This window comes from Pseudophryne corroboree, chromosome 3 (assembly GCF_028390025.1).
Source record: "Pseudophryne corroboree isolate aPseCor3 chromosome 3, aPseCor3.hap2, whole genome shotgun sequence".
In the NCBI taxonomy this organism is placed as follows: Eukaryota; Metazoa; Chordata; class Amphibia; order Anura; family Myobatrachidae; genus Pseudophryne; species Pseudophryne corroboree.
The window spans coordinates 4,903,642-4,915,689 of NC_086446.1; the positions used below are offsets into that span (position 1 = coordinate 4,903,642).

The 12,048-nt window shown below is 47.0% G+C and overlaps 1 protein-coding gene across 1 annotated transcript in view; it reads left to right on the forward strand.

Moving 5' to 3' along the window:
• LOC135054516 (gastrula zinc finger protein XlCGF26.1-like) overlaps positions 1–12,048 on the forward strand; it is a 93,546-nt gene that overhangs the window by 34,060 nt on the left and 47,438 nt on the right. The window contains exon 6 of the mRNA XM_063957644.1: positions 10,363–11,271. Coding sequence (XP_063813714.1) covers positions 10,363–11,271 — 909 coding nt within the window. The remainder of the gene's footprint in view (positions 1–10,362; positions 11,272–12,048) is intronic.

Here is a 12,048-nt window from a genome sequence, read left to right on the forward strand (position 1 = left end):
GTGCCGGTGGCTACACGAGACTTGGAGGATTCCGAGTATCTGGATGTAGTCAGGGCTTTGAAGATTTACGTGGCCAGGACGGCCAAAGTCAGGAAAACTGAAGCGCTGTTTATCCTGTATGCAGCCAACAAGGTTGGCGCTCCTGCTTCAAAGCAGACTATTGCTCGATGGATCTGTACCACGATTCAGCAGGCGCATACGATGGCTAGATTGCCGTTACCTGAATCAGTCAAGGCCCATTCTACTAGGAAAGTGGGCTGTTCTTGGGCGGCTGCACTACAGCTGTGCCGAGCGGCTACTTGGTCAGGGACGAACACGTTTGCGAAATTCTACAAATTTGATACCCTGGCTGAGGAGGACCTCCTGTTTGCTCAATCGGTGCTGCAGAGTCATCCGCACTCTCCCGCCCGTTTGGGAGCTTTGGTATAATCCCCATGGTCCTTACGGAGTCCCCAGCATCCTCTAGGACGTAAGAGAAAATAAGATTTTAAACCTACCGGTAAATCTTTTTCTCGTAGTCCGTAGAGGATGCTGGGCGCCCGTCCCAAGTGCGGGCTACTTCTGCAAGACTTGTATATAGTTTTGCTTACATAAGAGTTATGTTATGGTTGCTTTCAGTTTCCGACTGAAGCTATGTTGAATTTCATACTGTTAACTGGTTAATTTATCACAAGTTGTACGGTGTGATTGGTGTGGCTGGTATGAATCTTGCTCTTGGATTAACAGAAATCCTTTCCTCGTACTGTCCGTCTCCTCTGGGCACAGTTTCTCTAACTGAAGTCTGGAGGAGGGGCATAGAGGGAGGAGCCAGTGCACACCCAAATCCTAAAGTCTTTCTTAAAGTGCCCATGTCTCCTGCGGAGCCCGTCTATCCCCATGGTCCTTACAGAGTCCCAAGCATCCTCTACGGACTACGAGAAAAAGATTTACCGGTAGGTTTAAAATCTTATTTATATCACCATGGGTACGCTACTTATACCAGCCATTGCGTCGGCATGGGTGAGTAGTGCTATTGAAGGGCAGATAACTTGTCATCTGAAATGGATACCCTGGACAGGGATAGCATTCTTCTGACACTGGGTCATATCAGGGACGCTGCAGTCTACCTAAAGGAAGCTGCGAGAGATATTGGCCTCTTGGGATCACTGGCCAATGCCATGGCAGTCTCAGCTAGGAGAGCATTGTGAATTCATCAATGTAATGCTGATGCTGACTCTAAGAAAGCTATGGAGTCTCTACCGTATAAAGGTGGTGTATTGTTTGGTAACGGCCTCGCTGAGTTGGTATCTACGGCTACCGTGGGTAAGTCATAATTTTTACCTTATGTGCCTGCACCACAAAAGAAAGCACACTATCAGATGCAGTCCTTTCGGCCCAATAAATATAGAAACGGCCGAGGGTCTTCCTTCCTTGCTGCTAGAGGAAAGGGTAAGGGATCACCGACCGTGGACGGTTCCCAAGAGCAGAAGTGCTCCCCGGCTTCTGCCAAGTCCACCGCATGACGCTGGGGCTCCTCTGCGGTAGTCCGCAGCGGTGGGGGCACGTCTCAGGCTCTTCAGTCAGTTCTGGGCTTGTTCGGGCCTGGACCCATGGGTTTTAGAAATAGTGTCCCAAGGGTACAAACTGGAGTTTCAAGACGTCCCCCCTCACCAATTTTTCAAATCTGCCTTACCAGCTTCTCTTCCAGACAGGGAAGTGGTATGCACTGCAATACAAAAATTGTGTCACAACAAAGTCATTGTCAGGGTTCCCCCGTCACAACAGGGAGAAGGCTTTTATTCGAGCCTGTTCGTGGTCCCGAAGCCAGACGGCTCAGTCAAACCAATCCTGAACCTCAAATCCCTCAATTTCTACCTGAGAAAATTTAAAATTCAAGATGGAATCTCCAGGCTGTGATATTCAGTCTGGAGGAGGGGGATTTTATGGTGTCGGTAGACATAAAGGATGCCAACTTACATGTTCTCATTTATCCTCCACATCAGGCTTACCTGAGGTTTGCTGTTCAGGATTGTCATTGCCAATTTCAGACGTTACCGTTTGGTCTGTCCACGGCTCCGAGGGTTTTCATCAAAGTAATGGCCGAAATGATGGTTCTCCTGCGCAAACAAGGAGTCACAATTATCCTGTACTTGGACGATCTCCTGATAAAGGCGAGATCCAGGGACCAATTTCTACAGAACATTACGCTATCTCTGACAATTCTGTAGCAACATGGTTGGCTCCTAAACTTGCCAAAGTCGCAGTTGGTTCCGACGAGACGGCTGTCGTTTTTGGGAATGATTCTAGACACAGAATTACAGAGAGTATTCCTTCCAGTGGAAAAGGCTCTGGAAATTCAGAACCTGGTCAAACAAATTCTGAAACCAGCAAGAGTATCGATCCATCAATGCACTCGTTGCTGGGGAAGATGGTGGCGGCCTACGAGGCCATTCAGTTTGGCAGATTCCATGCCAGAGTGTTTCAGTGGAACCTATTGGACAAGTGGTCCGGATCCCATCTGCACATGCACCGAACGATAACCCTGTCCTCCCAAGACCAGAATCTCACTCCTGTGGCTGCACAGCTCTCACCTCCTAGAGGGACGCAGGTTTGGGATCCAGGACTGGATCGTAGTGACCACGGATGCGAGTCTCCGAGGCTGGGGAGCAGCCATGCAGGGGGAAAGCTTCCAGGGAAAATGGTCAAGCCAGGAAATGTCTACACATAAACGTTCTGGAGTTAAGGGCCATTCACAACGGCCTCCTGCAAGCGGTACATCTTCGCAATTGACCCGTCTTGATTCAGTCTGACAACATAACAGCAGTGGCATACATAAACCGCCAGGGCGGAACAAGGAGCAGAGCAGCAATGGCAGAGGCCACAAGGGTGCTCCGTTGGGCGGAAAGACATACAAGCGCTCTGTCAGCGATCTTCATTCCAGGAGTGGACAACTGGGAAGCAGACTTCCTCAGCAGACACAATCTCCATCCAGGAGAGTGGGGTCTTCATCAAGAGGTCTTTGCAGAAGTAACAAGTCTTTGGGGAATTCCTCAAATAGACATGATGGCGTCTCGCCTCAACAAGAAACTTCAGAGATATTGTTCCAGGTCGAGAGACCCTCAAGCAATGGCAGTGGATGCCCTAGTGACACCGTGGGTGTTTCGGTCGGTGTACGTGTTTCCTCCGCTTTCACTCATTCCAAAAGTGATAAAGATCATAAGAAGAACAAAGGTTCAAACGATCCTCATTGTTCCAGATTGGCCAAGGAGGGCTTGGTATCCAGATGTTCAGGAATTACTCATAGGAGATCTCTGGCCTCTTCCTCTGAGGGAGGATCTATTATGGCAGGGGCCGTGCGTTTTCCAAGACTTACCGCAACTTCGTTTGACGGCTTGGAGGTTGAACGCCGGATCCTAGCCCGAAAGGGTATTCCCAAAGACATTATCCCCACTCTTATTCAGGCCAGGAAGGGAGTAACGTCTAAACATTATCACCGTATTTGGAGAAAATACGTGTCTTGGTGTGAATCCCAGAAAGCTCCTACGGAAGAATTTCAGTTGGGACGTTTTCTCAATTTTCTACAAGCCGGTGTGGATGCGGGCCTAAAGTTGAGCTCAATTAAAGTTCAAATTTCAGCTTTATCGATTTTCTTCCAAAAACAACTGGCCTCCTTTCCAGAAGTTCAGACCTTTGTGAAATGCGTATTGCACATCCAACCTCCCATTGTGCTCCCTGTGGCACCATGGGATCTTAACGTGGTGTTGCAGTTCCTTCAATCTCATTGGTTTGAACCTTTACAGGAGGTAGAGTTGAAATTCCTTACTTGGAAAGTGATCATGCTGTGGCCTTAGCATCCGCAAGGTGGGTGTCTGAATTGGCGGCCCTGTCTCACAAGAGCCCTTATTTGATCTTCCATGAAGATAGAGCAGAATTGAGGATTCGTCAGCAGTTTCTGCCGAAAGTGGTTTCATCGTTCCACTTGAACCATCCTATTGTGGTGCCAGTGGCTACTGACGCCTTGCTCGAATCGAAGCTTCTCGATGTAGTAAGAGCTTTGAAAATGTATGTGGCCAGAACGGCTCAGTTTAGGAAAACAGAGGCTCTGTTTGTCCTGTATGCTCACAAGATTGGTGCTCCTGCTTCCTAGCAGACTATTGCGCGCTGGATCTGTCATACGATTCTGCAGGCTCATTCTACGGCTGGATTGCCATTACCGAAATCGGTGAAGGCCCATTCTACCAGAAAGGTGGGCTCATCTTGGATGGCTGCCCGAGGGGTCTCGGCTTTACAACTTTGCCGAGCGGCTACTTTGTCGGGTTCAAACACCTTTGCGAAGTTCTACAAGTTTGATACCCTGGCTAATGAGGACCTCATGTTTGGTCAATCGGTGCTGCAGAGTCATCCGCACTCTCCCGCCCATTCTAGAGCTTTGGTATAATCCCCATGGTTCTTGAAGTGTCCCCAGCATCCTCTAGGACAGTGGTTCTCAAACTCAGTCCTCAGGACCCCACACAGTGCATGTTTTGCAGGTAACCCAGCAAGTGCACAGGTGTATTAATTACTCACTGACACATTTTAAAAGGTCCACAGGTGGAGCTAATTATTTCACTTGTGATTCTGTGAGGAGACGTGCAAAACATGCACTGTGTGGGGTCCTGAGGACCGAGTTTGAGAACCTGTGCTCTAGGACGTATGAGAAAATAGGATTTTAATACCGTCGGTAAGTCCTTTTCTCTTAGTCCGTAGAGGATTCTGGGTGCCCGTCCCAGTGCGTACTGTATCTGCAGTTATTAGTTGTGGTTACACACACGTGTTGTGTTACGTTTATAGTCAGCATGTTGCTGATGATGTTCATGCCGTTGACTTGCGTTGTGTTAAATGCCATGTTGTACGGCGTGCTTGAGGTGTGAGCTGGTATGTATCTCACCTTAGTTTAACAATAAATCCTTTTCCTCTAAATGTCCGTCTCCCTGGGCACAGTTCCTATAACTGGAGTCTGGAGGAGGGGCATAGAAGGAGGAGCCAGTTCACACCCCTTTGAAAGTCTTAAAGTGCCCATGTCTCCTGTGGATCCAGTCTATACCCCATGGTTTTTGAAGTGTCCCCAGCATCCTCTACGGACTAAGAGAAAAGGATTTACCGTTACGTATTAAAATTCTATTTTTTCTGGATATTATGTATAAGTGTGGCAGCATGTACATCAGATGCATTTATCCAGGCTCATGCTTACAGTCCTTGACCGATACAATCAATCAAATATTGCTGCCCTCGGTGACAGCAAGAACAATTTTTTTCTTCTTACTACTCTCCGCGTCTGTATATGATGTGACTTTAAAGATCTGAAATGGATACGGTTAATACGAAGAGTTTAAGAACTAAAACATGGAACAGAGTGAGTGGAAATATGGACCAGAGTGAGCACCAGAACTGTAACCATGAATAACTCTTTTATAGCAATTGAGCAGAAATAGGAAAAAGATTGCAGATCCTCCTCCTCTGGGAACCTTTAGCTCTCACTGGAGATGCCAGGACTTTCTTTTTAGCTCTCACTGGAGATGCCAGGACTTTCCTCCTCTGGGAACCTTTAGCTCTCACTGGAGATGCCAGGACTTTCTTTTGAGCTCCCACTGGAGATGCCATGTTTTTCTTTTTGAAGGCAGCATCAGTACAGGGTGTTGTGTCCAAAGGACTATGAAATCCCAAAGAATCACAGAAGAAGTACAAGGAAGTGCAACCGACTCTGGACATTGTACTGATTTTGGGATGTTTTCTTCTTGACAGCTGAAAAGTTTCTACTGTATTTGTCTAGACGGATACTTGTCAGAGCGAGAGAGACTGATGACCCGAACTGGGCAGACTTCAGACCATATTTTTGCCACACTGTCTCACAGAAGGCTGGGAGATTTTTTTTTTTTGTTTTTTTTCAGACCTGTTCTCATTAGTAGACAGTGTCTCCATCAGTAGGAAGGTGGAGGAAGCTGGGTACAATCTATGGTACAGATGGGTCTACATTCCAAGTAGTAAATGCTTCTCAGGGTGGTGCCTAGGTGGACACTACATAGACCAGATATAATTAGGTGGTAGATGTTATTACAGAGGCTGATGGATATAAGCCTGTCGGTAATAGCGGGATATAGTATGCCTTCTGCACTACAATGCAGGGATATTGGGTAGATGACACAAGTATACTATACAATGACAAGATTAGCTGTAGACCACTATAAGACATACAATCCGTGGTCAAGCTGGTGGCATACAGGCTATAATGCATATGCCTTCAGGCTTAAATGATAATGGAAACTGTGGTCAAGGCTGGCGGCATTCAAGACATAGTAGTAGACAGGCCACATTCAGGACAGGAGAGAACAAAATTCCAATACATACATAACAGTTAGTAATAGAAGCAGGACAAAGGATCACAGCTTCTAGCAATGCAGATACTATAACTGGCACAGGGGTGACACCCCAGAAGCTGTATAACCTTCAGCAGCCAATCAGCTAAGGACTAAAGTCCAGCCCACTTTCACCCAATGAGCATGAATCCTGAATAAAGAGGAAGAGGCCACCTGGTGGAGGAAAAGGCTGCTGCAATGGGTCCGTGAAAATTGTCCCAGAAAATGGAAGAACTTTAATGCCTCGTGCACAACACCAGCGTCTGTCACTAAGAGTGGGTGTGAGTGCACAAAAAACAGGCACTTCTTCTATCTGCACTGCTGTAGTTACAACTTCTTCTTCACTACATCCCATAGATATTGCACCTCTTCCCTGCAAGCCTGGAGGCGTTAGTTTATGTATACACCTGCTTTCAGCAGGATGCAGATATGTGACCGCCGGTACGGAGACCGCTGGTCACACATACCCAATGTCTTTCAGCTTCATTCATAGATTAGGGATTCATAAAACAGAGCACACTTCCGCTCCACAATAGCAACCCATCATTTCATGTCACAAAGTAAGCAGCAAAATATGAGCAAGTAAACATCTGGGTGTTTGTGTATATATAATATATACAGCAGGGGGGGGCCAAACAGTCGATTGCGATCGTCTGGTCGATCGCGGACATGCGACCAGTCGATCGCGATCCGCCGTCCAGCCACCCAAAGCCGCGCCTCTCCTGCCTCCTCAGTCTGGTCTGCGGCAGTGACGGCGGACTGTATAGCTCAAATCAGGCGCCGGTTCGTTAGCCAATGAGAGCTCGCGGACCGGCGCCTAATTTGAGTTATACACGCTGCCGTCACCGCCGGAGATCACACTGAGAAGCCGGGCGGCAGACAGGAGAAGCGGGCGCTGCGCTCTCCACTCCGGTGAGCTCTACTAGGGGGTCATATCTCTCATTCTGGGCACATGGCTCAGTAGGGGCATTTCTGGCAATGTGGGGCATATCTATATCTGGCACTGTGGGGTCATATGTGGCACTGCGGGGGCATATGTGACACTGTGGGGGCATATCTGGCACTGTGGGGGCATATCTTGCTCTGCGGGCACATGGCAGTGTGGGGGCATATCTGGCACTGTGGGCACATGGCACTGTGGGGGCATATCTGTATGTGGCACTGTGGGGTCATATGTGGCATTGTGGGGGCATATCTGGCACTGTGGGCACATGGCACTGTGGGGGCATATCTATCTGGCACTGTGGGGTCATATCTGGCACTGTGGGGTCATATCTGGCACTGTGGACACATGGCACTGTGGGGGCATATCTGTATCTGGCACTGTGGGGTCATATCTGGCACTGTGGGGGCATATCTGGCACTGTGGACACATGGCACTGGGGGGGGGGGCATATCTGTAATCTGGCACTGTGGGGGCATATCTGGCACTGGGGGCACATGGCACTGTGGGGGCATATCTGGCACTGGGGGCACATGGCACTGTGGGGGCATATCTGGCACTGGGGGCATATCTGGCACTGGGGGCACATGGCACTGGGGGGGGCATATCTGTAATCTGGCACTGTGGGGGCATATCTGGCACTGGGGGCACATGGCACTGCGGGGGCATATCTGTATCTGGCACTGTGGGGGCATATCTGGCACTGTGGGGGCATATCTGGCACTGTGGGCACATGGCACTGTGGGGGCATATGTGTATCTGGCACTGTGGGGCATATGTGTTTGAGGTTTTTACCTGTGGGGGCCAATGTGTTATTTCGTGTGAGGCAGTCATTTCACTCTGTGCAGCACGGCTACGTCCCTACGCCGCACGCTATTATTCCTCCTAGGTAGATCACAAAAGCTTTTTAGCTTTCAAAGTAGATCGCCGACTCCAAAAGTCTGGCCACCCCTGATATACAGTATATATCTCCAATATTGCATAGGTCCTGTATTCAATCGGATTATAGAGGCATAGATCCCACAAACTCTCTGTCATACTGTGTAGGTATTGTACACCATGTCTTCTGAGTAATGGCCACAATTCCCGAATATTTGCCAGTTGAGGAACCCTGCATCCCACATGTGTTTTATTGGGTTCATATCCCTCAATTTATGTTGCCAGATTCAGAGGAACGCTTCTCCAGCCATAATCTGGTGGCTACAGACCTGTGTGGTGGCTCATTGAGCTGATGCAAGACCCCGCTCCCATCTGAGTGACAGCATGTAGGCACCTACTATCAAGCCTCTTAAAGTCGCTTAGGTTATGATCCGCTGCCATCTTCACCGCAAATTATACGTCAATGGTTTGCAGAGACATATGCCTAGATCTAGTACTTCAGCTGCTGGAATGTAAGGCGGGGTTGTGGTGGCAGGTACTGGGAATGGAAGCGGATGTCTCAGGTTTTCTGGCACGTGAGTGTATATTGGGGCTAATTCCGGTTGGATCGCAAATGGCGATCCAACCGGAATTTTTGCGATCGCTACTGCAACTAATAAATCCGCATCTATATTAACACGGAGTTGAGAATTTACCAATAAAAGAATCGCCATGTGGCTACAGTAACATGAAACCTGCAAAAACTAGAAAATCTAGTGTATAGGTTGGAGTCCGCATTCCACATCCTGGATTGTTATTTATTTATATATATATATATATATATATATATATATATATATATATATATATAATCTCCTTGTTGTAAACTCCGGCACTCCTGTACTAGCCACAAATACCTTGCTCCGGTGCCTTCCACCCGGGGGGCTGCCCCAGAATACAAATGTGACACAAATAAGGTGGCACTCAAAGACTGATGAAAAGGTGATCTTTGTATTGAAAAACGTTGATGTTTCGGGGACGTGCTCCCCTTCCTCAGAACAATTTGAACAATGTGACAAGTGAAACTTAAATACACACAACTTACCCCGAGGGCCTCCCACCACCGGCGTCCTCCCTCGGCACGTTGCCCAGTAGCTCCGATCTGGCGCTTCCGGTAGCGGGGCGGTAGTGACGCAACGGGACCCTGAACGATAGCCATGGTAACACTTAACCTGGCCAACGCTCTGCTCCCTCGATCTCTCCGGCTACCAAGCAGCCAGGCGGATGTGACGTCCCGGGACCCGGCTCCATTGTCGAGGAGACGCTGTAAACAAACACAGAAATAAATGAACAAAATACTTCCTATATTGAAGTGCACATAAATAGCATTGTAAGACATGCACAACATTAGAAACATGCACAACATTAGAAAAAATCTTTTTTATTCTTCACACACTGTTAAGTTTTTTTAACCACATTTAATATGTTCATTCATGCAAATAGTGTTTCTAATGTTGTGCATGTCTTACAATGCTATTTATGTGCACTTCAATATAGGAAGTATTTTGTTCATTTATTTCTGTGTTTGTTTACAGCGTCTCCTCGACAACGGAGCCGGGTCCCGGGACGTCACATCCGCCCGGCTGCTTGGTAGCCGGAGAGATCGCGGGAGCAGAGCGTTGGCCAGGTTAAGTGTTACCATGGCTACCGCTCAGGGTCCCGTTGCGTCACTACCGCCCCGCTGCCGGAAGTGCCAGATCGGAGCTGCGGGCAATGTGCCGAGGGAGGACGCCGGTGGTGGGAGGCCCTCGGGGTAAGTTGTGTGTATTTAAGTTTCACTTGTCACCTTGTTCAAGTTGTTCTGAGGAAGGGGAGCACGTCCCCGAAACGTCAACTTTTTTCAATACAAAGATCACCTTTTCATCAGTCTTTGAGTGCCGCCTTATTTGTGTCACATATATATATATATATATATATATATATATATATATATATATATATATATATATATATATATATATATATATATATATAATTGTTGCTAGTATATTAATGACAAATATTGAGTTATATGTTACCCCAACTTCAGCCTCTGTGATGGCAATTTGGGGACATTTCACCATAGTCTTTATTAAGCAATTAAACTTGTGGTCAAAGATTTATATTTCCATATATGTATTTTATTCCCAGTAGATGGATGTAGCAGCCGGAATGTCTCAGAGAATCATCTGATTCTATTGCCAGATGGTGAAATAGAAGAAAAATATGTCACCCAAGATTCTCCAGAAGAAATCCCTCTTACCCCAGTTACACATGCCGCACATCACTGTGTAGATATGTCACCTGTTCCCTCTGATCCTGGGGAATGGTGCCCTGATAACTCTGTAGATGAAAAATGTTTTACACAGGACACACAGCTTATTTCCCATCAGACAGATAAGAGGCCATTTCCATGTTCTGAATGTGGGAAATCTTTTAAACACAAATCAAGTCTTGCTATACATGAGAGAAATCACACAGGTAAGAGGCTATTTGCATGTTCCGAGTGTGGGAAATGTTACACACGGAAATCAGGTCTTGCTATACATCAGAGATGTCACACAGGTGAGAGGCCATTTCCATGCTCTGAGTGTGGGAAATGTTTTACTGACAGATCAACCCTTGTTACACATAAGAGAAGTCACACAGGTGAGAAGCCATTTCCATGCTCTGAGTGTGGGAAATGTTTTACTGACAGATCAGCTCTTGTTATACATAAGAGAAGTCATACAGGTGAGAAGCCATTTCCATGCTCTGAGTGTGGGAAATGTTTTACACAGAAATCATCTCTTGTCACACATCAGAGAAGTCACACAGGTGAGAAACCATTTCCATGTCCTGAGTGTGGGAAATGTTTTACACAGAAATCATCTCTTGTTACACATCAGAGACGTCACACAGGTGAGAAGCCATTTCCATGCTCTGAGTGTGAGAAATGTTTTACACAGATATCACATCTTGTTTCACATCAACGATATCACACAGGTGAGAAACCATTTCCATGTTCTGAGTGTGGAAAATGTTTTACACATAAATCAGCTCTTGTTACACATCAGAGAAGTCACAACAGGTGAGACACCATTTTCATGTCCTGAGTAAGTGGAGCTACTCAGGTGGTACTGTGCAATTGAGAATATTTTATCCAAACAATAAACATCAGTGAGCATAGCATGTCTCCTGTCACAGACTATTTGACCTAATTGTAAAAAAAAAAAAAAAAAAAATCAATAAAATATTTGGTGGATCATAGTAAAACGTTATATTGAACTATTCCACATAATTTGGTGCTGCTGTTGTAGTGATTACTGTACGGGCGTGTTGTGATGACTGTATGGCGGTATGGTTATTACGGTACAGGCGTGTGATTACTGTATGGCGGTGTAGTAATTACTGTATGGTCGTATAGTGATTACTGTTTGGTGGTGTGGTAATTACTGTATGGCGGTGTGGTAATTACTGTATGGCAGTGATTATAGCTGTTTCCAACAAGTACCCGGTGCAGCTGTGCAATACTCTACTGCACAGATCAGTCTGGGGAGCCAGAGAATGATGGGAGCAGCAGTGGATGACTGGGGAGCCAGAGAATGACAACAGCAGCAGTGGATGATTGGGGAGCCAGGGAATGACTGGACCAGTAGTGGGTGATTGGGGTGCCAGAGAATTATGAGAGCAGCAGTGGATGACTGGGGAGCCAGAGAATGACTAGAGCAGTAGTGGATGACTGGGGAGCCAGAGAATGACGAGAGCAGTAGTGGATGACTGGGGAGCCAGAGAATGACGAGAGCAATAGTGGATGACTGGGGAGCCAGAGAATGATGAAAGCAGTAGTGGATGACT